The sequence below is a fragment of the Emydura macquarii genome, unplaced genomic scaffold, assembly GCF_026122565.2.
Source record: "Emydura macquarii macquarii isolate MOO-44397 ecotype Brisbane River unplaced genomic scaffold, CSIRO-AGI_Emac_v2 contig_1790, whole genome shotgun sequence".
Classification (NCBI taxonomy): domain Eukaryota; kingdom Metazoa; phylum Chordata; order Testudines; family Chelidae; genus Emydura; species Emydura macquarii.
The window spans coordinates 7,546,777-7,574,440 of record NW_027131927.1 but is presented as its reverse complement, the minus strand read 5'-3'; the positions used below and the strand labels follow the sequence as shown (position 1 = coordinate 7,574,440).

Sequence of the window (27,664 nt, the reverse complement as noted above, 5' to 3'; positions counted from 1 at the left end):
TGAGTTCTACATTGTTTATTTACTGTTGTTCTATTTGTTTTACATTTTAACTGTGCACTGAGAGTGGGCTTAATTTATAAAGTAATTATTTTATTACAGTTTTTTCCAATAGCACTTTGAAAATAGAGCTAAACTTGTTATTTTCAGGAAACACAGTACTGAAAGCAATTATCAGCTGATTCTCTAGATCTCTGTCACTTAGGCCCCAGTTCTTAAACACTGACACACATGAAAAGCACCATGTGCATAAAGCTAAGTATGTGTTTGCAGGATCGGGCCCTGGGAAAATACTGCTAGATCAAAAAAACTAATATTTTTTTTAAAACCATTGTTACTGTAAGGAACTAAAGAATTTTAAAATTGAATTAACTCTTCACTATTTACGCTGGTTGGCCAAGTGGAAAGAAAGAGATGCAAAAACTAAATGAAAATAGACTAGTCAGTTTCACTCTTGGTTCGAATCTACTTCACTTTCAATTTACATAGTATTAGCACAATGCTGCAAAGTCTGCACTAAAACACTACAAGATTTTTTTTTTCCTGTTGGAATTTATACAATACATGGGAACAGTTCCAAAGGACATATTCAAAATAATGTTATGGTAACTGCTCAAAACAGTTGTCTTAAGTTTGGTCAAAGATTGTTTTCACAAAACCTAAATTTAGGATCAAATTGGATCTTATATTTTCCCCTTAAACGAGACACGATAGGCAGCCTTTTCTCCCCTAATTTTGCTCACCAAATCATTCCCCTTGTCCCTTCAATTTATGCCAACATAATGTATTTACTAAGTACTCAATATTGCCACCTAGCAAAGTGCATAAGATGAACCGTTCTAATCAGTCTATGTGCAGCGCTCCTCTTGGCATTAATGGGAGTGGTATGTAAATATGCAAAGGGGAGAACACGCATTGAAATCTTCTGTTTGCTACAGCCCATTCCATCACCACCATCAGAAAATGCCTACTAAAAACAGAGGATACTTTGCAGTTCTAAATCAGTGTCTATCAAAGGATCTCAACATGCTGTGCAAACATTAATCCCAGTGAGGTATGCACGGTACTGCCCAGATTTCACATTTAGGCATACTGAGGCACAGACAGGGATCTGACTTCACCAGTCACCCAAAAAGGTGAGTGGCTGACACTCTCCCCTGGGAACAACAGCATATCAGGCTCCCCAGGAACCAGTCTCTAGGGAATGAGGAATTCAACATCAGAGCATTTTCAAATGCATCCTAGAGTTGGTGTAGTGGAATATGGAGCCTTCCACAGCCAGGGGCCTGGTACAAAACTAGCGCAGCTGGCCAGGGCCACAGATCTATATCATCTAACCATTTTTTACCCTTTGTGGGTTCTTTTATATCTGTTAGTGCTTAGACCTAAATTAGGGTATGAATTGCTTAGACCAAATAAAACAGGGTATGGATTGACACCACTCACCTTGCTGAAGAGGCTGTGTGTTGATACCAGGATTCTGATTGGCTGACTGGGTTGAACTGTTGGCTGTTGTGGCAGTAACCAGTCTGACATAATGGAATTTGCTTCCAGGTACCTGAATCTGCTGAACATTGGGGGCCGTTGCCAAGGGAATTATGGTCTTAAATTGAGATGCACTCACTCCTCCAACAGTGATGGTCTGTACTGCTGATTTCACAGCCTGTTAAACAACACAGGTAGCACAAAGTTACCTGACACTGGTATGGAAGTGTCACCATTTCTATCCCTATATTTGTTAGTGAACAGTTCATTAACCCTCCCAATACCTCTATGAAGCATGTCACTATTATCATCTCTGTGTTACAAATGAAAAACTGAGGCACAGCAAGGGTAAGTCCCCAGGCCACAGAGGCTAGCAGGGCCAAAGGAGGTCAGTCCCATTGTCAATCAATTATACAGACTCCCAAATAAACTAGTATCATTTATATAAGCAAAACCAACTGCCCCTCAATCAAGAGCCAATGTCAAATAAACAAAAACTATACAGCAGAAAGTGAGAGAGCTGTTTCCCAATTATTGGGAATAAAAACAAAATCAATTTTATGATTTTTCAGTCTGTGCAGAAGTAGAGGTCCCAGACTCGCATTGTCGCTCTATCACTCAGTTCTGCTTATGTAGAGCATCCCTTCCACAGCTCAGTATAGGAAGACTACGTGTCACCATACAGTCTTCAACCGGAAACGGAACTGAGGCTGTTGAGGCTTTGAAGCAGTGGACAATAGTGCGTGGACTGGCTAAGGACAAAAAGGAAGTAATGAGAAGCACTGAGAATGTAGCAAACAAATTTAAATCCATTAAATCACTTGCAGAAGCCACAACAAAAAGAACATTTAAAAAAGGGGAGAGGAAGCAGGAAAGGAATTTGGTAGGCAGTATGCATGAGAAATCTCATTTGAGGATAGCAGTACATTTAGAACATGAAAGACTTCATTATTTCAGGCTTTTCCTAATCTACAAACTGAGTAGAGAGCATGTATTTATTTTAAATATACACCTTTATTGCTCACCTGACTTTATAAAAGCCCCTTCTCCATCATTGCTTACAAACTTCACCAACTTCCTATCTCTCAAGCGCCAAACCCTGACTTCCTTGTTTTTCTTCTCTCCTTATACCCAGGCTTTTACAAAACTTGTTGTTTCTTCCTCCAGAACATTTCTAAAATCTGCTCTATTCTCTTCATTCCCACTGTCAAAATTTTGATTCACACCATGACTCTGTCTTGCCTAGATGGGCTATTTCAACTTATTTTTCAGCCTTGCTGCCTACCCCCTCTTCATCTTCCAACGTCTATAGTTCTGAGCAGGAGCAAAGTCCAGATCTACTTATATTCTACTGAAAGCATTAAGCCACTCCATAGGTTTTACGAGAATGTTGTTTCTTGGGGTATTTTTAAAATCTTTTTGTGCTGTAACCCTAATTATCAAGAGCAATTCAGAGAAAACAACATCTGTAATCGTAGCTATAGCTAAGGTGATGTTACCATAGTCAGACCAATGTGGGCAGAGAATTTCCTCTCCTCCTTTCAGGGCTGACCAGCGTCAGCGAACAACTGAATTACTATATAAATGTGAAGCACACATTCTTTGAAGGGCCTCATCCAAAGCTCATAAAGATAGCCGAAAGCCTGTCACTGTTTCCATGAGCTTTGGATCAGGTCCTGAAAGTTGTAACATTCAGATGAGTTAGTTATGGTTCTTTGATTGCTTGTATCCAAGCAATAACCAGCAGTTCATTAAACAAAGGGAGCAGGATTTGATCTGAGAATAAGATGTAGGGTGTATTTAACTCCTTAAACAACAATTCATATTGTTAAATATACGCATAATGGTGAGACAAAACAGTCAAGACCAGGCTGAGTCACTACAGTTTCTCAGGAAGCCCAGAACTGCGAATGATCGTTACCCCTCTGTCTTAGCAAAAAAAGGAGACTTGTTGGAACTAAACTAGATGACGGCTCCCTGTCTGTTAGCCGACCAAACAATCTCCTCCAAAGACATTTTATGCACCCTAGTCCCCAAGCCCCCAGAAAGAGCGTTTCTCTGCAATATCCAGCCCGTCACCGGATGCTCACAGAAATTATCAAGTAGCTCAGCTGAGGAGTCACACTTTAGTATTACAACACTGAGAAGAACTTACAGTAAAACCAAGAATGCATTTAACAACAAAGAGCAGAGATTTAAGTGATGCTAAGCAAATTTAGTAAAAACAGATGTGGTTACAAATAAAAATATTTAGCATGCTTCTGCAAGATGAGAACTTAACTCTAGCAAGTTAATCTTATCTAAAACAGTCTCTCACCTTCCTGTAGAGCTTGCTGGTATTCAGTTATACCAAGAGCCAGATGTTCATGATTCACTTACTCCCTACAAAGGGTTTTCTCAGTAAATGGATAAACATCATGTCTTTCCCCCCTCTTATAGGCCACTAACACCTTTGAAATGTATCCTTTGACATGTACCCCCAGACAAAGTCCCTCTCACCTCCCTGCTGTTTGTTCTTTGGGATGTAGACACCATCCTGTCTATGTTGATCTTCAGTTACATTTTTTTTTCTTATTGCCTCAGTATGCAAATATAATGCCCATTGCCTTTGGCTAAGCCTGCTTAATTTACATTAAAGACAGGGGGAGATAACTATCTTTCCCTCCTGTCTGGAAAAGTATGTGTTTTTTTTCTTTGATTACAGTCTTAGTTTCAGGAAGTATCCATAATTTCTCCTGTAGCGTTAATACATATATTTCACAATGATGTTAATGACCCGTATAGTAGAAGTTTCACATGATACCTTACACAACATTTGACATAGATAAATGCCATGACAGCCAGGCTTTGGGTGTAGTGAGTTTTCAGGCCTGATCGGAGCTGCTGTTACATGACAAGGCACTCTTTGCCAGTTGAGCCCCTCAGTGTCTTAAGTCAGTGTATTCAGCACTAACAGCCCTTCTCATCCAAGACAAGCGTCCCAACCCTGCAGCTCCTGAACCCACCTCCATCGATTCATGAGCTTGCAGCTCCTCCTCTCCAGCGACCACACCCCCAACATAATATTTCAACAGAAGATGGACACACGCACACCTGTGATTTGGTTAAGGCCTTAGTTCTGCTTTTTCATGGAAATATGGCCATGCTCTTTTCAAGTTCAATTAATGCCTATAAAGGTCGTCAACCTGCTGTGTAAATGCCCAACATTTTTCTGGAACTGGGTGTCACTAATAAAAAGTTGTTTGCCTCTGACTGGAGCTTCTGAAATATATTCCCTCTGCAGAGCCACACTCTTAGGAGCATGCACCTCGGGGCTCCCTCCAAACCCCAGAAGTGCCTGGAAAAGCAGCCACCGTCAGGGCTGCACGTGTGCCCTGTCACAGGCCAGAACGTTCAGTGCAGTTCAATAAGAAGCTGCCGGCTTAACTGCCCTAAATTCCTTTCCTAATGCCACAAGCAGCCTTTTTAGATGGCCTGGAGACTCATCACCACTAGGGAGCTGGGCACAGGGTGGGTGAACAACCATTCGAATGCTTTCGTGGGAATGTAATACTTTTTCTCCACCCTCTTCGAGGTTGGGGGCAGGGAGGATGGAGTTTGCTGGACCCCCTTGGCCAACTTTAGGACTTCTTCATGAACCGGCAGTGCGACCTGGCACAGTGCTGCTGCTGCCACTACGTTAAAGAGGTCGTCCATCTGCTCCTGGTCTGAGGCTGGAGGCCATCCTTTTTAGGAGCTCCTGGCGTGCCCGGAAGTCATCCAGGGGACCAATGGGCCTGCCACCAGTGCCTCGTCTGGGGAGGAAGAGTTTGACTGACCCGGTGCTGGAGGGGCCAGCACTTCTGCTGAGTGCATGGGAGCCCCTGCAGATGTACCCTCCACAGGGTCTGTGTCTTCCCCTGACTTGGAGTCATGGGCCTCTGCCAGTGATGCTGGGGCCCTTGATTGCTTCCCTGACGAGACGAGGGAGTAGGGTCCCGAGACCACCTGTAACCCCCAGGGGTTCCAGTACTGCCATTGAGGTGGCCCTTGACTCTGAGGCCACTCTGGAGTGGCTGGGCAGCGACCTTGCCCTTCCCCTCAGGTTGAGGAGGCTGGGTGTGGGGAGCTGCTAGGTCTTTTCCCTCTCTGGAATTGCTGGACCCTCCTGCCGGTGACCAGCATCGCCTGGAACTCAACCATCTCCCCGTCTCACAGTACCAAGAGGAGGTGGAGCGGTATCTGTGCCTCCTATCCTGGCACTCCCTTGACCAACGTCTTGGGGACAGGGAGTACAAGTCCGGTGACTGGTGGCGTCACTGCCTGGACGACTCGGTGAGGAGGAGCCCCTGTGATAGGAGGAGAAGTGGAAGCGGCATCTGGGCGACTGGGAGCCTCTCGGTACTGAAGCCCACGGTCGGCGGGGTTCTTCCCTGGGCGAGAGCTGCGATGCTGGTGACCGGGTTCTGTGCTGCCCATGCGCAGGAAAACTCATTGGTGACGGTGACCGAGAACGTCGCCGGACTCCCAACAAGGAGAGTCTGCTCAACACTGAGCGGGACCTGCATCAACTCGTCGATGTTGCTGCCCTCGGTGCCAGTAATCGTGAGTGACGTTTCGGGCTGTCTAGGCTCCTCCGGTACCAGTGCTCCAGCCCCGGAGACTGCCTCAGTGCCAGGGAATGCGTCCCAGGAGATGGGCCTCTCGGTGGGATCTATCTCCTCCATGGTGACCCATTTTGCAGAGAGGTGCATCGGGGGTCCGTCCGGTGAAGTGTACAGCCACTGGGGGGGACCTATCAGAGGTTTTCCCCTCGATGCAGGTACCCTACCCCTCGCTCTTTCCGTCCAGGCCAACGGGGTGCGAGGAACGGGCAGGGCCAACAGGCTGGTTGCCGCATGAAGTGCCTCCAGTGTCGACAGAATCGCGAGGTGTAGCGGTTGCCTTCTGCACTCTGGAGTCAGAGGGCACTCTGCGGAGGGGCTCACTGCCCTGGGCGAACCCTGCCCCTGTGGGGGCTGCTCAGTGCACAGGCTCTGAGCTGCCCTGAAGCTCTACTCCACATCCTTAGCCTTCCTCCGCGTGAGGGAACGGTCGTTTGCCTGGCGCTGTTTTCTGGGCTTCTTCTTCTGTGGTGAAGAGGAAGCCCGGTGTCATGATGGAGCCAGTGCTGGTGGAGCACTCGGTCACAGAAGGCTGCCCCTCAGAGCCTCCTGCGCCTCCCTGCACGTCGTGAAGGGCCAGCTCAGCGCACCCACCCCCTAGGCCGGGGGATGAAGCTGCCCTATCTGAGCTGGTGCCAGGCTGCGGGGCTGGAGCAGGAGAGACGGGCGCTGCACAATGCATAAGTGTGGGGAGGGGAGGCTGGCGGAGCCAATCCTGCATTTGCACCCCCCCCCAAGCCCTCACCCCCCCCCCCAGGTATAGACCCTCCCCAGGGCAGCTGGGGGGCAGTGCCAGGACCCTCCTGCCCTGCACAGGGACAGGGAGACGCAAATGCAGGCTTGGCCCCCAGGCACCGGAGACCCACAGTACACCACTGGGTGCATCTCCTCCATGTGAGCAGCTTCAAACCAGGTCCCTATACTGCTCGCCTGTGTGCCACTTTGGTCCCTGCACAAGTGATTGCCGATTGGCACAGGAAAGTTTCCTACAATGGGGAAGAAACAAAGCAGCTCTACCAAGAATCTCCAGCAGAGGATTGGCAAGTATCTCCAGGGAAGTTTCCTAGAGATCTCTCGAGGATTCCCATGAAATTTAAGTGTGCATTAACACACTTTTGCACCGCACTGCCTAGCTATATAGGGCAACAGGAAGCACATGCAAACACAACCACTCTTGCGCATTTATATCCCTCCACCCACCTATATAATGCAACAAAGCAAAAGGACAGCTGCACCTCATGTAACTGAGCAGCATCAGCTCAAAAATATTGCTTACCCAAACTCCCCTCTCCTGCATCTTGCATGCCAGAGCTGGAGGGCTGGGCCTGGTTCGAACCCACCGGGGTTGAGAAGAGGTCCTGGCTCCCCTGGTCAGCAAATGACCTGGCCCCCTGCTCCGCACTGTCCTCCAACTTGACCTCTTCGTCCATGACTTCTTCGTCAGGGTTGAATCCGGTGTCTGCTCTCACCAAGCCCGTGGAGGTATCCATGGGTCTCTTGGCAGTGGAGGTGGGCTCGCTGCCGAGGATGGCTTCCAGCTCCTTACAGAAACAGCAGGTCTTTGGCTCTGCATCAGAGTGACAGTTTGACTCCCTTCCCTTTTGGTACCCCTGCCGCAGATCCTTGATTTTCGCATGGCACTGCAGGGTGTCCCATTCATAGCTCTTCTCCACCATTAAACGAGAAATTGGACTGTACATATCGAAATCCTTCGGCTGGAGCAGCACTGTGACTGCACAGCTGCCTCTCCCCAAATGCTGATCGGATCCAGACGTTGCAGTGTGCTCCTTGCGGGAGAGCATTTGGTGTGTGGAGCTGCCATGGTCAGTTGGGAAGACGAGATGTGAGCTCTCCACGCCAACCAAGCAGGAAGTGGAATTTAAAAAATTCTTGGGAATTTAAAGGGGGACGGGCAGATGGCTGCAAGGCATCGGAGTTTAAACTGATGACCAGAGCGGTCAGGATAGGCATTATGGGACACTTCCTGGAGTCCATTTACCATGACACAACCAAGCGCAGTGTCTACATTGACGCTTTGTTGCTAAAAGTTTGGCGCAAAAAGCTCTACGCCTCTCATCGAGGTGGTTTTATTTTGTCACAAAATCAGGGGAATTGAGAATCGGCAGAGATTGCAGTGTGTATACCACCACTGTTTTGGTGCAAAAAGCTGACTTTGGTTGACAAAAGTCTGTACTGTAGACCAGGTCTAAAAAGCCAACAAAGGTTGGAAACTTAAAAACTGGAAAGCAGCAGACCGCGAATTCCAGTGATGACTGAACCTGGGAATATTCTAAACAAAAATAGCTCTAAGGCATGCTTATAGCTGTTTCCATCGCTTCACACTGACTCAGGCATTCAAGGCTTCAGAGTGACACACAGACAGAGCGACAATCCTGGAACTGTATTATATAGATATTTCATTCACAGAAAATCAGAGTTCAGCTGCCACTCCAGAATAACATATTTATGTAGCTAATGAGATGCTCTTTAATAAAGTCAAGCCATTTTGTTTCCATGTGCAGAACAACATTTGCTGGTCAGCTACTAATGATATAACTGCAGAAGATCAATACTCTGAGGTCAGGCAATTAGAATATATGGCCATATGCTATTCCTTTTTAATAAGCAGCCCATAAACTTTGCTAGGCTGAAGTACAGGGAGGGCTCATGTGGGATGCTTCTAAACAGGCAATCTTCTGCAAGTCAGCGACCAAGTTTACTGCTAAATTAGATGAATAATGTAACTGAGCAGAGGTGGAAGTCATTAGGTTTAGGATATATTGGCATTTTATATTTTAGCAACACAGACTTACTGGCAAATTTAAAAACTAACAAGAAAAAACAATTTTCAGAACAAAGAGAAGCAAAAATGGAGACTCAGTTCTTACGTACAAACAGGAGACCCCTTGGAAATCTAACTGTGCTGCTGCACTTAAAGTGAAACCCACCTCTTCTGCTTTAGAGCGGACTAAAAATGTTCCATCAAGGGCCTAAAAATCACTTTTCTACATTGCACAGCTCCATGGCTATTTTACACTCACTCAGAAGATGCTGGCTTTCCTTACAGTTAAGAAGGTTTTTTCCATGCTATAAAAGACTATGTTAATATTTTGGCTCTTGATGAGATCTGAAGGAAGTTCCCTCCCCAGAAAGAGCCAGCATGACATCCCATGGGAGCTCCTATATTACAATATACCTATTATCACACAGCAAAAGTTTTACTGGGAATTGTGAACCACAAGATAACGCCAGATCATGCATCCTGTTGTGGCCAGACCACAACAATCCCTCCAACATAAAGAAACCAAAGCCTACTATATTCAAATCAACATATAGTGTGAAATGGAGCCTTTGGAAGACAGTCTATAAACGGATGTCTTAGTCAAACACAAAAACCACAGTCCTTCCTGAACAGAATATAGAAAAAGCATCAACAATTCCTTGAAGAGGAAGATTTGGGCCCCTTAGCTCATACTTTGGTAAGAGTTTTGTTAGACAACACCAATTGGGTAGAAGTAACCATAGCTATTTGTGGATCCTTTGGTTCGTCTTGGGCAAAGCAATCATTGCCACATTAGGTTTTCCTTTGATGTATTGTGCTATAGGAATATATAGCCACTAGCCTACAGTGAAGTGGCTGTATTTCTTAACCCATTTGCAGTGTTGTAGCCATGTTGCTCCCAGGATATTAGAGAGACAAGATGGGGGAGGTAACATCTTTTACTGGACCAATTTCTGTTGATGAGAGAGACAAGGTTTCCAGCTACACAGAGCTCTTCTTCAGGTCTGGGCCAGGTCCTCAGAATGTCACAGCTAAATACAGGGTGGAACAGTTTGTTTAACATAAGCAGTTATCACATAGTCTAAAGCTATGTCTACACTGATGGCGGCAAATACGCTGCCATCAGATCGACTTATCTGGATTGACTGAGCGGTCAGTGAAGACCCACTCAGTCGATCCAGAAATCGACGTATTAAGACCACTTCCTCAAGTGGCGTAGCGCTGCGTTGACGGGAATGCGGTTCCCGTCGGCGCAGTGCATTGAAGACAGAGCTCAGAACAGAAGCAGAGAAGTCGACAGGAGTTACGCAAGTTTTTTGTGTAGTTTGCGTAACTCCAGTCAACTGCCGACGAATCTCTGAGGCAAGTGTAGACAAGCCCTAAGAGACCATTCAAGGTAAAGTGGCCCGTAAACATCTCTGCAGTCATAGAAGGGGAAAGCAGGGATGAGTGGTTTACAGATTTACAATGATTGGAACCCACTAAACACCCCTTTTTTGTCTTTTGACTGTAGAGATGTTTACGGGCCATTCCACCTTGAATGGTCTCTCAGAATGTGTGCTAACTACTTACATGCTAAACAATTTTTTCATTATATATTTAGCTGCGACACTCTGAGTACCTTGCCCAGACCTGAAGAAGAGCTCTGTGTAGCTCAAAAGCTTGTTTCTTTCTCCAACAGAAGCTGGTCCAATAAAAGACATTCTCACCACTTTCTCTGTCTTTCTTAACCTGGTCAGACACACTGGTCACTCTTGGCTATGAGACAACTTTGAGAGACAGCTATTTCACCAAAAGAAACAATTGTTTTTAAAGCTGAGCCAGAATTTGTATTGGGATTGTATTGTCCCATTTTCCTGACTATCTCCAGCACTGCATGGTGCTTTTTACTACAAGGATAATTACAGAATGTCTGAGATGAAATTTAAAGGGAAAAAATGAAAGGAAGAGGAAACCATCTAACAGAGGTATTAGTGATGTCTTGTTATATCACACAACAAGCCAACAGCCAGCTCTCAAGAAAGACAAGCTGCTATAGTTCGACAAAATGTTCCCAGTAAAAACAGAGTAGCAGCCATCACTCTTTCCCTACTCATCTTTGTCCCTCATTTGTCCCTTATTACTCACACATATTGATTAAGGTATTCTGGTGTGACATTCAATTTACTCAACCACAATCCAGGCTTCTTTCCAGTCCTTAATAAAATAAAAAGATGCAAAGCAGATAATATCATCTGCCTAATAATGCTCAGGTAGCACAGTGATGAGAGTAACATATACATACAGAGATAAATGAGTGATATTTGGCAAAAATATTGTGTACTGAAACTATAGGCTCCTGCAATGCACAACCTAAAACTTGGTATGGGTTTATCCTTGCTATGGGCCCAATTCTGCAGGCACTTTGGGCACAGAACTCCCATTGACTTCTACAGGAGTTCATGTGTGAAGCAGCTGTACAATCAGGACTTGTAGTGGGGAAACCTGATACGGTGTTAGTACCAAGGAAGATAAAATAAAATAAAAATTATAAAGAGAAGGTATGAAATAGGCAGTGAATCAGTTTGTGCAAAGTTATGAGGAAAACCTCCATTTCCCAAAAGGATCAAATGTTCTCACTATGCACCTTCTTCAGCTGATTTTGAACACATTACTCCTTTTTCATATTACTCCTGGGAAGAAATAGTGGGTTTTCAAAAAACAGCCTTTGCTATCACATTGTATTCAGCAACCTGAAAACCTGGATTTTATTGTCCCTGGATTGGCCTGCTCCAAAACTTCTGTATTTATGGAAGACACCAGCACTTGAAAAAAGAAACAATTCTGTATAAAGAAATGGCACAGCCTCACAGATTAGGGCTTGATCTGTGGTGAACAGAGTGCCCACAATTCCCTAACAGGTATCCAAAACCTCACAGATTCAAGCCCTAAATTCTGAACTCTCCCTCAAACCCAGGCAGCTAGTGAAGGTGTAATGAAGTGAAGCCTCAGAACCAAAAATGATTTGCAGCACCTCCTAGGAACTGCCATTTTTACTTTCACGCATCCATATTTCAGTTTCTATCTTTTTGAGAGATAAAATAATGTTATATGTCAGTTTTAAGAGACAGGAAAATAGCCTAAAGCAAATTTAATGCAGTCAAACCAAAAAGAGACACTTTCTCTAGCTAACCAGTATAATAAGGTTAAAAGTCTCTTTTACACACTTATGGATTTAGCTTCTGTTCTCCTCCTATTTAAAAAGCAGCTGATGGACCATTCAATTCCCCAGATTTGGTAAGCCATTGTTTAACTGCTTGGCTTCCCTCTGCCCACCTACTGAACTCAAATTGAATAGCCTTCGTTTTGGCTCTTGGGCAGTAAGAGAGCCTGCTCCACTGGTGTCTGGCAGTCCCCATGAACAAGAATACCCTGTAACAGAACAGCTGAGTACTCTGCGCTCAGATAGAGTGGAAATTGCAGCTGACTCATGGACAATAAAACCATACAGTACAAGGAAAGTCAATATATACCTGAGCAGTTGTATGGTTGACTATGGCCTTGCCAGGGGAAGAGGGTGCTGACTGCTGCACTGTGAGGATCTGCTGTCCTAACGCTACATTCAGAGGAACACCCACCGTCTTCTGAGGGGAGTTTGGAGGCTGCGAGGCCACCGACACCACTGTCAGCTGCTGAGCAAAATGAAGAGGCTGGTTAAATTCATTCTGTAGTAAGCAGTAAGTCACAAAGCTAGAGAAGGTTTTATTTTCTTTCCATTCTCTCCACCATCTGGGTCTCATAGAAATCAGAGATGGAAAAGGCCGATTCGGTCAGTGTAGGATTGTCCCCTAAAGTATATTATCCAGTGTTGTTTGCAGTGTTGTTGTAGCTATGTTCCCAGGATAATAGAGACACACCCACCTTGTCTCTCTATTATCCAGTGCTAGTTAAACACTAGACGGGACATAACTCTAGCACAGTGTTCTTCATTGCAAGGCCCAGGAGCCAGTGGCGGCTCCCATCTATCCTAAGTGAGGCTCGCTGAGTAATTGTTTCTAGTCCAATTTATTTTAACAGACTATGTGCCGAGCCTATCAAAGTCCACCTTCTTTACATGTCACATTGACCACATGGTACGACGTGTGCCAATAAATACATCTAAGTATATCCGTTGTAGAACTGAAATATTACCATAGCAACCAACGTAGAACTTGGAGTGTTCAACCCTTTGTGCCGTGTATTATTTTTTGGCCCCAGTGAGTTACTGGAAAGAATGGCTAGATTCTTAATTCCGTTGAAGAGAAAATCGGAAAGTGAAACAGGAGAAAAAGCAGATAAGAACGTAACTGTGGCTATTAAGGAAAATGAACGAACAAAAGAGTTCTAGTTACATGAGTCGCTCTGTAACATTACATCATTAAGGAGTAGCAAGCAATGTGTTAATTTAGTAGTTGATGTGGCTCTCACATTGAAGTTTTTTTGCCAAAGTGGCTCCCGCTTGAAAAATAGTGACGATCATTGGTCTAGCACTTTCCTTGGGAGGGTATATGCAGTCTCATAGATCACACACCATTAAAGTGGGACAAGAGAGCACGAATGAATAGGGAACAGGAACAAGTTACATCTTTTCAAAGTGACAGATATGCTTTCTTAATTACTAGCTATTGGATTTGCTTTGAAGAATGCAGTAAAACTTTTTTTTTTTTTAAATCTCCATATTTAACAGAGAGAGCAATCAGTTTGATAGTTGGACAGACCGTTTAATCTGTCAATAATTCATATCTGATAAAGGGTATAGGTAATTTAAAAAAAACCCAGGAATCCCTGAGCAAATATTTGAAATAAGGTTAATTAGCATCTCAAAAGAGTATGTTCCAACCTCAATCACCTCAGAATAAGGGCAATGAAAATGTGCATTGACAGGTAATTATTGTGTGGCTACAGCTTAAAAAAACAAAAACAAAAAAACCTTTGAAAAAGTAAATTGTAAGGGATACAGGAGAAACTAGAACTGCAGATTATTTATGCAAATAAATTAATACAATCTGGAATATAATGGATGTTAATAAATGTCATATCCCATCAGAGGGGTCATCTGTAAATACATGTCTGAAGGATACCTGGGACTATAACAAACAGATTAATGCCTTTAAAATCAAAAGGCTCTCAGACTGTAACTAGGAGGGCTTGGGACACTTGGAGGAGAAGCAATGGCACGTACCCATGAGACTAGAGGCTCTGGCATTATTCTTAAAATCTCGCACTACTGCTGTACTGGCCATGCCACTTCCTTGGGGCTGGTAACATTGGAGTAGTACCTTAGATAGGACACAAGTATTTTAACTACCTGAGCAGGATTAGATGACACTGTAGTAAGAAGACTGGACGTTGCTCTACATTAGCACTCCCATTATTTCTCCACTAAAAGTGTGATGGGGGAGACGTTAAGGAAAAAAGCTAGTGTTGATAAGCCCCACAGGCTGCTTGGCAAAGGGGCAGACAAGAATAGGATAAGCTGGGGAGCAACAATGCACTCTCCAGAAGTATCCATTTTGCTTCTACACTGTAAGTATACAGAGGGGACCATCTGGGTTGGCCTCTGCGCAGTTTAAGACTAGATGCGTTATACAAGCCATTTATTTTCCATGTATGCCCAATAGATCTTGTTTTTTTGAAGAAACCATTTAAATCCTAAGAGTTTCTGAGATGATGTCATCAAAGTCTATTCTTGAAGGTGACACTGACTTGCCCTGGGGCAGGGCCTGGGGAAGCCAGCTGACCACCAGTAGGGAGAAAGACAAGAGGCAGGAGATAACTAACTGTGAACATTTGTTTTAAAACAAAATAAGAGAAACAGTCAAAATAAGTTACTTGTGCTTCTACTTCACTGCAAAGAACTGTGATGTGTGAACAGCTATCTGTGGTAAGTCCTCAAATCAACAGCTTGCTGAAAACAAGACAGACCTCATAAATCACAGTGTCAATATCCATGCAAGAGAGCAGACAGATTCATGAGTGCTTTCACCTTATTAGGGGACTTCAACGGGGAGATAGCTATTTTATTCGGTGTCTGTTGCACTGTAGAACTTAAAGATGACCCAATAACTCCACTCTCAGAGATGGTTATGGTCTTCGGTGGCGTTCCTGGAGCAGTCTGTGAAAGAACCCTACCTGTGAACAAGAGGCACAAGGTCACCCTAATTACTTGTATGTTTGTCTATGAAAGCCTGACAAGCAAAAGGTTTATTTCCTTATCATAAATGCTAACAGTATGCCAATGCACCTTCACGCCATCTCAAAGGGAAAGTTACCTTGATATCAGTGAAGCGAATCCATATTATTTAGATCATGTTTAATGGGGAGGAAACAGTCAGAGGAAAGCCACCTTAGTTAGAAGCAAACACATTGCTGTCATGAGTTTTCCAAATAAATCTTATGTCTAAAAATACCTTGAAAAGTTGAATTTACACTGATATTTCAATGTTTCACTGATTCTTCCTTACTCCCAGAGTTTCAGCTCAATCTTTTCTGCACTACTCTGACATTATTGTACCCTACACAAAACAAGCTAGCTCTGGCAACAGACTTACCAATCACCAGCCTCCTTCATAAATGCCCACTGCACAAACACCCAGAGACTTTTCCATTTTTCGGGAATACCAGCACATTCAGAAGATGCTTCTGAGTATTCAATACAACCCAGAGAAAGATTCAAAAGCCAATCAGCAAAAATGGGCTATTTGAGAGTGATGAGGGGAGTTTTCGTTAGTTTATCTGTAACCATTAGTTGTAAGTTTGTTTCTTCAGGATTTGTTTCTTGTATGTCATGTGCCCTTGAGTAATGGAACACACCATTCTGTAAAATGTGCTATCTCCAGATCTAAGTGCAACCTGAATAAACTTCTGCTCCTGCATGGCAGGCAGGGGTAATAAACAAACTCCAAGTGGCATCACTATCTCATCTCTATTTCTAGTAGATAACATGGAAGATCACAAACCCTATGACATACAGCTTGATGCTGGCAAGTGCACCTCTGACTTTTCCCTGCTGCCAGATCAACAGGCACAAAGGATAGGGGCAGAGCAGAAGTGGTAGGAGGCAGGAGTTGATATTCATGTGGGATTTTCTTTATACTGGCAAGAAATATTTTGTAAAATAGGGATACAAATATCCAACCTAATTGTTAATTCAATGCAGCCTGCATTAAGTCATAACCCATTTTTCTTAGATTGCTTTAAAAAGCATCCAGAGTTAGTAGGCCTGTTTTGACAGCTCCACAAAAAAAGTGAGATCTCCTCCTACAGGCTCTATAGCAGGACTGTGGTCAATGTCTCCCAATGGGAGGCACCAGACTAGCTCCTGTATGGGGACATGGGCCAGGATCACCGCTGACGAGGCTAGCTCGTAACACGCCCTTATACATGACGTAATCCAGGATTAAATCTTCAGAGGACACTGGAAGTCCCTTCATCCTTTCTGCTACAGCAATGAAGAGCTGAGTTAATTTATGAAAGGGTTTAGTTCTCTCTGTGTAAAACGCCAGCGCCTGTCTGACATCCAAGGAGTGGAGACTACATTCCCTGCTGTTGGCATGCGGCTTTGGAAAGAACACTGGCAAGAAAATCTTCTGCCTAAAGTGAAATTGAGACACCACTTTGGGCAGGAAAGCCGAGTGCGGGCGCAACTGCACCTTGTCCTTATGGAATACTGTATACAGGGGGTCTGAGGTCAATGCCTTGAGTTCAGACACTCTCCTTGCTGAGATGATAGCGACATGGCTCTGCGTGATCAGGATGTCTATGGATAGCTGCTGCAACGTTGTGTACCAGTGTTGACTCGGCCACGCTGGGGCTATAAGAATAACTGAGGCCCCATTTCTCCTGATTTTCAGGAGGACTTTGCGGTCAAGAGGAAATGGCGGGAACGCATAAAGCAGGTGGTGAACCCAGGGAAGGAGGAATGCATCTGCCATGGAACCTAGGCTGTGACTCTGGTAGGAGCAAAACTGGTGGCACTTCCTGTTAGACCGCGTCACGAATAGGTCCACTTGGGGGAACTCCCACCCCTGGAAAATGTGTCTCACGATATCCACGCAGAGAGACCACTCATGGATGTTGAAGGAACAGCTGAGGTGATCCACCAGCTCGTTCTGGGTGCCGGGAAGATAGGATGCTTCCAAGTTTATGGAGCGAGCGATGCATAAGTCCCCGAGTTTGATGACCTCCCTGCATAGGGTAGAGGAACATGCTCCCCCATCTGTTCATACAGAACATTGCCAGGGTGTTGTCCATCAATACTGACACCTCTTCGCCCATCAGGCAAGACTGGAACACCTGGCAGGCCAACCTGACCACCCGTAGCTTTGATATTTATGTGGAGCAACAGTTCCTCTGGGGACCAAAGGCCTTGGGTCCTCCATTCACCGAGATGTGCTCTCCACCCCAAGGCCGAAGCATCTGTTACCAGCACCAGCAACGGTTGCGGCCTGGCAAATGGGACCCCTTGGCGCACACATGACCGGGGTTGAGCCATCACTGAAAAGACTCTGCAATCCGAGGTGGGAGGGAGACCACTCTGTCCAGACCGTCTCTGTGGGGTCGGTAGACCGATGCTAGCCACAACTGGAGAGGTCTGAGTCGCAGCCTTGCATGCTGGACCACATATGTGCAGGAGGCCATGTGGCCTAGAAGGGTCAGGCAGCTTCGAGCTGTGGTAGTAGGAAAGTTGCTGAGGGTCTGTATTATGGAGCCCATAGTCTGGAAACAAGACTCTGGCAGCAGAGCTCTGGCCAGAACTGAATCCAGGACCATCTCTCTAAATTCTATTTTTTGTGTGGGCACTACAGTCAACTTGCTCATGTTTAGTTGCAGACCCAGGTTGAGGAACGTCGCCCGTATTAGAGCGATGTGAGCTTCCACCTGCTCCATGGAGCTGCCCTTGACTATCCAATTGTCCAGATACAGCTATACCTGGACACCGTGCCTCCTCAGGAATGCAGCGACCATGGCCATGCATTTGGTAAAGACTCTCAGAGCTGCTGATAGGCTGAATGGGAGGAGAGCGAATTGGTAGTGGTTGGGTCCTACTATGAACCTGAGAAACCTCCTGTGGGAGGGTACTATTGAGATATGGAAGTAAGCATCTTTTAGGTCAAGGGCAGCATACCAGTCCCCCGGATCCAGAGAGGGAATGATCAAGGCTAGGGAGACCATACAGAATTTCAGCTTCCTTGTTGAAATTCTGCAGATCGAGAATAGGCCTGAGCCCTCCTTTTGCCTTCGGGATTAGGAAATATCTGGAGTAAAACCCTTTTCCCCTTAGCTCCTGAGGGTCCTCTTCTACCACTCCAGTGCGAAGCAGCTCCTGCACCTCTCCTATTAGAAGCTGCTCGTGAGAGGGGTCCCTGAAGAGGGACTAGGAAGGTGGGATAGAACAAAATTGAAGGGAGCCCTCTGGAGCCAAAATGTCCACACTGGGTCTATGGACTCTCGAATCTCCTCCACCTGCAGACCCAGGTTTTGGGCCACCCTTCTCAAGAGCTCCTGGCAGGCCCTGTTGTCCATGGGAAGCTCAGTTGTCAATGTCCCTGCTACCGCTTCGTCAAAGGACGAAGACGACGAGGCCCTGGGACCCCCCTTCCACCTCGTGAATGTCCTGGCCCATCGGGTCTTCCGTACCCAGGACCTTGCTACAGGCATCAGGTTTCACCTCGGTATCTGGATCCACCTCCTTTCCAGCACCGCGTGCTGCACAAACTGCCCTCGGCGGCGGCACCGCCTCCCTGCGCCCACTGGCTTCAGTGCTGCGCGGCATGGAGCTGCATTCCAGGGTGCCAGCTGCGTGGCTCTCTGAGGCGACCGAATAAGGCCTGCTGAGCTGGGACCCTTGGGCTTGGTGATACACCCCTGGGGTCCAAAAGGGCCATTGCTGAGGCGCCTGCCACTGTATAGGCCAAGGTCCAACAGGAGGTGCTTGCTCTCTACCCGCCTTATAATATCATCCCTCCGACTTGTGTCTCTTCGAGGCACCAGAGTCCACCTCTGAGTTCAGTGACCTGGACTCTGACCACGGTGGTGCAGAAGCAACTGCAGCCTTCAAGTGCTACCACGGTGCCAGTGATTGTGCCGAGGTGAGGGCATTTGGTGCCTACTTGCGGCTGACTGGTGCAGGGAGGCTGATCAGTGCCGGTGCTGTGGGGAAGGTGAACAGAGACACAGGGGTGACTGGCACCAGAGCAATGGCCGATGCCTGGGCAAAGGCAACCTGTGCCAAATCACGGGAGGCTTGCCTCTACATGGCACCGTGGTTAGCGGTGCTGGAGGTCTTTGATCTGGCACCTTTGCTCCTGAGACGGGGCACTGCTGCGCCGTCATGGCAATCAGGTCCTGCGTCACCTCAAATGTATCCGGCGTGGAGAGGAGGTCCAGCTCTTCCACTTCACTCTCCCTCACCAGGGAACCCGCACTCACCGGGCTCGGAGGCGCTCGCTGAGGAGCCACCGTCGATGGTCCTGGGGACCCTTGTGCCAAAGACGGCTGTGGGCACGATGGGCCAGAGCCCTCGTCCATGGGCTGCACCAAAGGCGAGTGCCCCGTCTGCCCTGTGCGTCTTACTGGGCACCGGTGAATGGGATCAGTGCTGCACAGTCTTCGCCACTAGAGACTATCAGTGCCGAGGCTCTCTTTGCGCCTAGGATTTCTTCAGTGCCAGGGCACTGCACACTGACGCATCCAGTGCTGGGTCCGGGGGCTGCAGCTGAAGAGCTGCCTCCATGAGGATCTGCTTTAGACGCGCACTCCTCTCCTTACAGCTCCTCGGGCAAAACCCTTTACAGATCTTGCAACGATCTGTTTGGTGCGACTCTCTCAAACACTTCAAGCAAGGGTTGTGCGGGTTGCCTTTTGGCATAGATTTGTGGCAGGATCCACAGGGTTTGAAGTCTTGGGCCTGAGGCATAACCCAGGGCCCTGGGTAAGGGAGTCCCAGAAACAGGGTGACCCCTTACAGTTACTTAACACTTATCTATGGCTACAACAACAGACTAACTTTCTAACTATTTACGGGGACCGCTAAGGACAAGGGGGAAAACTTGCAGAAGCAAGAAGACCAAAGCTCCAATGACCATCACGGGCAATAAGAAGGAATGGAGAGGCAGCAGGTCGGCAGGCCCCTATATACAGCGCCATGGAGGCGCCTCTCCAGGGGGTGCCTGCACCAACCCGAGGGGTACTGCTGGGGGGAAAACCTTCCGACGACTGTGCATGCGGTGGGCACACACCTACTTGGAATCGACATGAGCAAGCACTCGAAGAAGAAGCCAATGTTATTAATAAGGTGTAATTTCCTCCTTATACACGATTGTGTGTTTAACATAATTACAAAGCACTTAAGAGTCTTGGATAGCTATTTTTGGATTGCATAAAAATAAATACTGTATTATCCACATCTGACCTGTTTAATTTTTATTAGCTATTTTAAAGCTTATTAGTATGCAGATACAGCAATCCGAATGACTGCAGCATGATACACCACAAATGCATGTTTTTATACTATCTTAAGAAGCTAAATTTTAGGCTGTAAGTTCTTTTAAACATCTAAAATTGTTAAATGTGACGCATTTCATGTCGCATCAAAAGCTGCAGTAAGTGAACAGCTAGATTTTCATTCAGTATCACCATTTCATTCCACAGCCCTTGAAAACCAGCACAGCAAAACAAGGCATAAAGAAGTACAACCTGCAATGACTGGCGACACTTGAGTTGTCTGTCCTGTAACTGCTTTGCTATTAATTGGTTTTGCAAAGATCAGCTTGGTGATTACTGGGCCAGAAGTAGGTGTGCGGGTCTTCTTAGCCATCTGAAAGAGGGACAGAGATTGAAAGAGAGAGAGAAAAGAGAATTTTAAAATAACCTCAGTGTTGGGATTTGAAATACAATTTCACTAGGTTCATAGTAAATGGGAGGGGACAAAACCTCCATGATTGAGGAGAAGTGACTCACCCATAATATTCTCCTGTTGGTTCCCTCCCACCCCGATTTTTCCTGAGACACACAATTAGGTTGTCATTAATGCCATTTAGTCAGCCAGTGAAGAAAGCTGAGGTGCAGCATAGCCACATTCTTTTTCAGATAGGGTACACCTCTTCCAAAATACGTCTGGTCATAAAAGGGCATGGGGCAGAAGCCCTGAAATTGTTTCCACACTCACCCAGAGTTTTATTGAAGAAGTTGAAGAATATTTGTTGATACGGATGTGCTTCATTTTTGAGATTTTAAAAAAGTTATAAAATTTCAAACAAGATATTTATTTCTAGTCTGAGTCACTGAAGGAAACTGCTTTTTGGAAGCATTAGTCCATGTATTCCAAATGCAGCACACTTCTACCCCACAGCTGGTGATGGAGAAACCATGTTCAGCATCTGTTGTAAGGAAGCTCCATCAATCCCCGGGAATTTTTGACACTTACTGTCAAACAGCTGCAAATATTCTGTACACAGAAACTAAGGGTGCTTTTTTCCTACAGTGAATCTTCCAAACCTGTGAAGACGGATGCAGTCTTCGAAAACATGGCTTCATAAGAGACAGGTAATTTCAGTTGGTTGAGGGAGCTCAGGTCCAATTGAAGATTTATAAACAAGCCTTTCATCTCCCCATCCAATTTACAGAAATCAGAACCTGACTCCTCAACAGAGCTCTGGGTTGTGTTAGTTATAGTGATCAAATCAGATACTGGTATTCAGCTGGCAGAGTTGCAGGGTTACGGATTTAGAATTAAGGGTACCTTCTTCCAGTCATTAGGATATATTTTAATTTGCTGGCCACAAAAGCTCCTTGCAGCAGTCTGTTATCAGTCAGGTATAAATTGAGGCCCACTGCTTCAGTATGCTATATAAGGCAAGCAGGAATGGCTCTATCTTTAGCTTCTGGACATTGTGTGGGGACCTATAATCTAAAGGAATAGAAGGGGAGTTGTGGGGGGATAAGAGAAACCTTTGGTGGAAGGGTGGGCTGTTTGCTGGTCCCGAAATACCTACAGGCAGTTTTGGTGATGGAGAGCACACTGCATCTCTGTTCAGTTTCCTTTAAGTTACAAGGTCTTGTTCTAGTTCCTCTTTAGCCTCCAGCCATCCCTCTCCTCCTCCATTTCTGCCAAGGGGTAAAAAAATCCTCCAATCTCCCCCATCCCTCACATCTCATCTTGGGATGAAAAAAACATACAAACAGGGTGTGCAAAGCCCCTTGGACTTTTTAGCCACTCCTGAATAGTGAGGGGGGAAAGAGGTAATGAAGATGGAGTGTGTCAGTGGTAAAACACCTCAATGTAAGAGTGCCATTTCCAGCTTTCAGAACATTCGCTCCTAATTATGTGTTTTAGACGTGATTGGAGAAAATTTTTGGCTCACCTAGAGGCCACGCTGACCAAAAGTGTGCCCTGACAATTATCAGTGTGGTAGATCAGATGTTTATTCTTCCACTCAACACCACCAGATTCACACCAGTGTAATTCCACTGACTTGAACAGAGTTACCGTGCCATAAAACTGATGGCACAGAGTGGAGAAGCAGGCCCTAAAACTTGGGATCAAAACCACAATTACATTTCACTCTAGAGCAACCTACAGAGAATAAAATCTCTGAACACTGCAAGAATGTGGAGATGTAAGTTATGATTTTATATGGCCACCCTGAAAGAGCCCATTCAGAGGAAGTCATTGCCATGTGGGCTAGTTTCTGTGATCTCCTACAGAAAACCCTAGTTATATTAATCACTGACTACAAGTACCTGTTGTGTTTTGTTTTTAAGAAATGCTGCAGTTTTAAAATTGGTCTGCATCAGCACACCATCAGCTCAGAAAGCTTCAGGCAAGAACTAGCAGTTGGGTCATTTCAATTCAGAGCAGTGTACTCTGCGATACCAGTTATAAAGATAGCAACACTGAAGGAGTCAGAGCTCACATCTAGTGCTGGCTGAGGGAGGCATTAGGCCTCTAACTGTCAGGAGAATCATTCTAGAATGTTGGCTGACGTCTTTTTCAGAGAATTCAGTGTTACCGTCTTGACAATGAAACCTTCCTAGTAAAACAAACCTTGCCTCTGTCTTCCCTTAGCTGTACTCAGCCAACAGCAGCAAACATAAGATGGTTTTAAAACCAGACAAGGTTAGAAAACAGATCTCATTTAAAGGAAACCATGGACTCCTCTGCACTGCAGAGCAAAATTATTCAACAGAGAAAAGCTCTATCTTATAGTCTGTGGATCAAGGCCAGCAGTAGCCTGGAGATTATTCTCCTCACATATACTGTACATACTACTCTATGCCTTGGCACTGATTTTCTCTTCAGTTTCAGAAAGTACAGAACCAAAAGACTGAAATACCTTTTAAAACATGGAAAGAAAATATAGACTATGATACAATATGCAGCTCATATAGTACTAAAACCTAAAAAGAAGCAAAATTTACTATTAGCCCAAATGAAAGTTTGTTAGAACGTAAGAGAGACAGAAATTAGTAAACAGAAGTTTGGAGGAAAAAATATAATTTGTACATTATATTTAATTGCTTGGAAAGAGCAGACCCCATTTATATTGCAGCCTATAACTGTATAGCATGAAGGTTTAATGAAAGTTAAGAGTTAGCTCTAATAATAGACACTACTGTGATGGGCAGCTGTGTAAAATCCTAAAATAAATATCTGTTTAAAACAAATGTATCAGTAACATTGCTTGTGCAATATAAAAAAAACCATCATAAATGCACACACACCCCTCTGACAGTAAATATCTGTCTCCTCATAAACCCCTCCATGACATCATACCTGCTGGACTCCAGATCTCTGCCCTGCCAGAAATCAGTCTCACCCTGCTCTGCACTATTACTGTAATGCAGTCACTTTTTCCTCTCTGACGTGGCAAGTGATGCCAAAAAGCCAAGCTAGTTCAGCATATAATCCATGTCTCGCAGCCACAACTTTATCTGAGATGACGTTAGGTATTACTAATTAATAGTGAGTAATCTTGCTTTAAAGCACTTCCATACATCAGGGTTCTGCTAACATGAAATATTTTAGGAACACTCAAACTAGAGTTTTGGTTTTTGTTGTTTTCTCTAACATGAACAGTTGGCTGAGTGAAGCAGGGGGTTGCAAGCCTGGGTGGTGGGGAGATCAGATACAGAGGGGAGAGCAGGAGGGGATAATTGCAGCAGAAACAGATTGCAACTAATCATATTTACCTGTGTCTGACAAGAATGTCAATTTTATTCAGCAGAGTTGCCCAGGGCTCCCAGGTTCTGCAGCTCTAGAGCAACCTTGCCATGCAGACTGCCCTGAACCAGGACCCCAGGGCTTCCAGACTCCTGGGACAATGGGCATTCCAAATACCCAGCTGGTGCTGGGGTTCCCAATCTGGGGCAATCAGCCCATGCCAGGACTTCCACACTCCCTGATGCAGAGCTGGGAGTTAAGCCCTGACAAGAGCTGGGGTTTCCAGGGCCCCCCAGCTCCACAGCAAGCAAGGAGCCAGGCAGGTTTCCAACAGAAACTTGCCTGCAATTCAGCTGAAGTTCATCAAACCCAACTTATTTTCACAAGAAATTTCAAGTTTGATGAACTAGTATTTTCCATGAAGTTTCTGACCAGCCTTATTAGTTTCTTTGAATTAGAGTGTGAAGAATCTTCCACGCAAGCAGCTCTCCCCTAAGGAAATATGATGTGGCAATATCACAGGAGAAAAAACATACAGCCCTCTGCTCCGAACAGAATACAAACAGGCTGCTTTGGAAGTGTCTTTTATTTATGGTAAGGGTCAAATTCTGCCCTCTGATGCGCACTTACAGCTCAGGGGGAACAGCATGCATGTATCTAAAGGTTGATTTTGCCCTTATCTGTTAGATTAACATATGCTCGATGATTCCAATTTATACATTCAAATACAACTAACCTATACGCAATATTATGGCATATCTAATCTGAAGGAGTAATAGAGCTAAGATGAAGAGAGGTATCACAGCCATTTTTTCAGACAAGATGATTGAGCTTGAAGAAACAGGTTCAGGGAGCGGGGTTTGGAGTGTGTTGGTTTTAATTTGAAGAGAAGGTACCACTGAGATGGCTTAAAAAATTTGCTTTGCCAAAGTAATCATGGCACAGCAGACTAAAATCTCTATTGCTACATATTGGCTTTGCCAGTTACTACAGCAAGACAAATTCATTTAGGCTAACTTAGCAATTGGAGTGGAGATGGATCTTGGCATGAGATTAGAAAGAGGTATGAGTAAAGACCAGATCTGCACTCAGAACTTTTGCTGGTATAGTAATGTGGGTTGGAGTGTGATTTTTTTATTACATTTTTATATTGGCAAAAGCCGTAGCATTGATGCATTTATACCATCATAAGAGTCCTTTTGCCGGCATAGCTGATTTCTGTTGGGGAACTGGTATAAGTTATAGCTCTACCAGCAAACCTTTTCTAGCATAAACTAGGCCCAAGTTTATAATGCATTTCACTCTCAGTAGCATTGAAGATTCAACATAGCTCTAAGAGAGGGACCTGGATTCTGTAGAATGTTTTACCAAATTCCAATTAGTTTTGCTATTTCCAAAGTAATGGATTGCATCAGTTACTTAAGGACCAAACTGGAAGACAACGGGGCTACAATGGTGTAAGTAAGGGTCTAACATGACCTGCACAACTTTTATTACTGGTGCTGATGCCGGTTAAGAACCCAGCTAGATTCTCAGATCCCAAGCTGATTTTTAATCAATCACTTTTCAGACTCAAGCAGAATTTTAAATAAATAAGATAAATTATTAGCACTTTACATAGCTTTCTATTGGAGAATCTCAAATGATTTTACAAATCAATTAAATCTCTCAAAATCTGTGAGGTAGGAGTGTAGCATCACCACTTCATACATGTGGCAATTGAGGAACTGAAAAATTAAACAAAGCCAGAAAGAGAACCTGGACCTCCTAACTCCCAGTGTCACCATTAATCTCCTAGATCAGGATTCTCAAACTTTGTAGTGTGGACAAGATCTTAACAGTGAGATTACCTTTCCCTCATGGACCACCCTGCCTCTCATTCATGATCTTGTAGATCATGAATTTCTCCTCCATTTGCAATGACATAGCATCCCTGTGATACCTACAGGAATTTCTTACAGGGAAGAGTAGTATTAGGGACGTGTCTATATATTTGTGTCTTTGTTGCATTAAGTGTTTTGTCATTTTTAAAACAGGTAAATCATATCATTGACTCTTGGGCCTCATTTTTTTTATCCCCAACCCCATCCATTCCCCTCCTCTATATCCCCTGCTTCCCTGCACTTGCTTGTTTGTCACCTGGTCTTCTCTGCCATTCGTTCAGAATGCTTCCCCTACCACTGGTCCTTTTGTGACGCTACTACATAAACTTCTCTGTAGAAGCAGCTGAAAGAGAGAGACCCAGCATCACATGGTCTGCCTGTTTCATTGAGAAACTGCTGCAGTAAACCACAATGCCCACACTAAACCATAACCCACTCTTACAGATCTCTTACTTATTAAACACATGCATGCAGATGGCATAGATTCATGGGTGTGTGAAGTTTTATTATTAAATCAAAAACATTAATAGGAGCTTTTGAAAAACCAGATGCAAACAGTTTAATCTGTTTTACAAAAGGAAGCAAACGGGAAGAGCAAGTTCATTTTGTAAAGCTGTGATTCTTAAGGCCTTGCAATTGGACATAAATCAATCACCAGGAAAACCTTCAGGATTCCTAAAGGCAAGAAAATAGTGGAGGTCAATCAGAAAGAATCACAGCCTTTTCAAGTCTCAGATGCACTGGGCAAGAGGAAAATCATAAATGCTACAACCAGAGAGTGCAACATAGCTTATGCATTTTTTCCTTTAGCTTTCTTTTAACTGCCAGCATCAGCCCTATAACTCAAGCCAAATGGCAGGAACTGATCCATTCTTAAATGTTTGTGCGCTGAGCCAGGAGCCACAGTCTCTTTTAAAGATATTCTGCCAACCTTAACATTAACAATGGAAGTAAAAAAGAAATCAGTAGGGAATGGTCAAATGTTAAAATTCTCAACATTAGTCAAGGATTTGGTCTTCAGCTTTGATATGGCTACAAAGCACTGCACTGGAAAACAACACTGAGATTGTATGGTGCTTTAAAATACGTAGTCTCAAATCTTCTGCTGCTATAGTTTGTTTGCTTGCTGTGAATATCCATTTGGGAGTTTAGTGCTTTGTTCCTAGTTTGCTTATGGCTCCATCATTTTACACACACAGCAAGTATTCTGTGTTTTATATAGATTGTTGGAGATTTATTCTCCAATCCCCACCTAATGTCAGTCGGAAGATCTTTTTTCCCAGATATAGCCTGAGTGTTCTTTAGAAATTTAAACAGCAATCAGGAAGAAATAAATAAGGATTTAGAAGAAATAAACTTAATATCCATGCACAGTTCCATCTTCCTAAAAGGTATATGGGATTAACTGAAACACTATGTAAATAATTCTCTCCACTGCAATAAATTCTGATGGCACAGACACACACTCTGAGATAAAACCTTAATCTTCCAAAAAGTAGTTGGACGTAAAGAACTTACGATTTAAATACATTCAGATATGACTGGATATACTAGCAGGAATATTCTATATATACACACAGTGGATTCTGAAGGTTGCGTGCGCACATGTGCACAAACATTTCTTTAATAAAAGTGAACCATTAATTTGTGAACAGTGTTAGTATTAAAACAAAAAAAAGGTAATTTAAAAAAT

At 44.5% G+C, this 27,664-nt stretch overlaps 1 protein-coding gene across 5 annotated transcripts in view; it reads right to left on the bottom strand.

The window, feature by feature from the left end:
- Positions 1 to 27,664, bottom strand: part of LIN54 (lin-54 DREAM MuvB core complex component) — a 55,720-nt gene that overhangs the window by 12,475 nt on the left and 15,581 nt on the right. For 3 of the 5 annotated variants that reach the window (XM_067556839.1, XM_067556842.1, XM_067556840.1), the window contains exons 3-6: positions 20,623 to 20,743; positions 14,912 to 15,057; positions 12,420 to 12,578; positions 1,444 to 1,660 (exon numbers count right to left, since the gene is read on the bottom strand). In XM_067556839.1, the coding sequence (XP_067412940.1) occupies positions 1,444 to 1,660; positions 12,420 to 12,578; positions 14,912 to 15,057; positions 20,623 to 20,743 (643 nt within the window). Of the gene's footprint in view, positions 1 to 1,443; positions 1,661 to 12,419; positions 12,579 to 14,911; positions 15,058 to 20,622; positions 20,744 to 23,701; positions 23,745 to 27,664 lie in introns of those variants that run through there. The other 2 variants (XM_067556843.1, XM_067556841.1) reach the window with 2 other exon arrangements.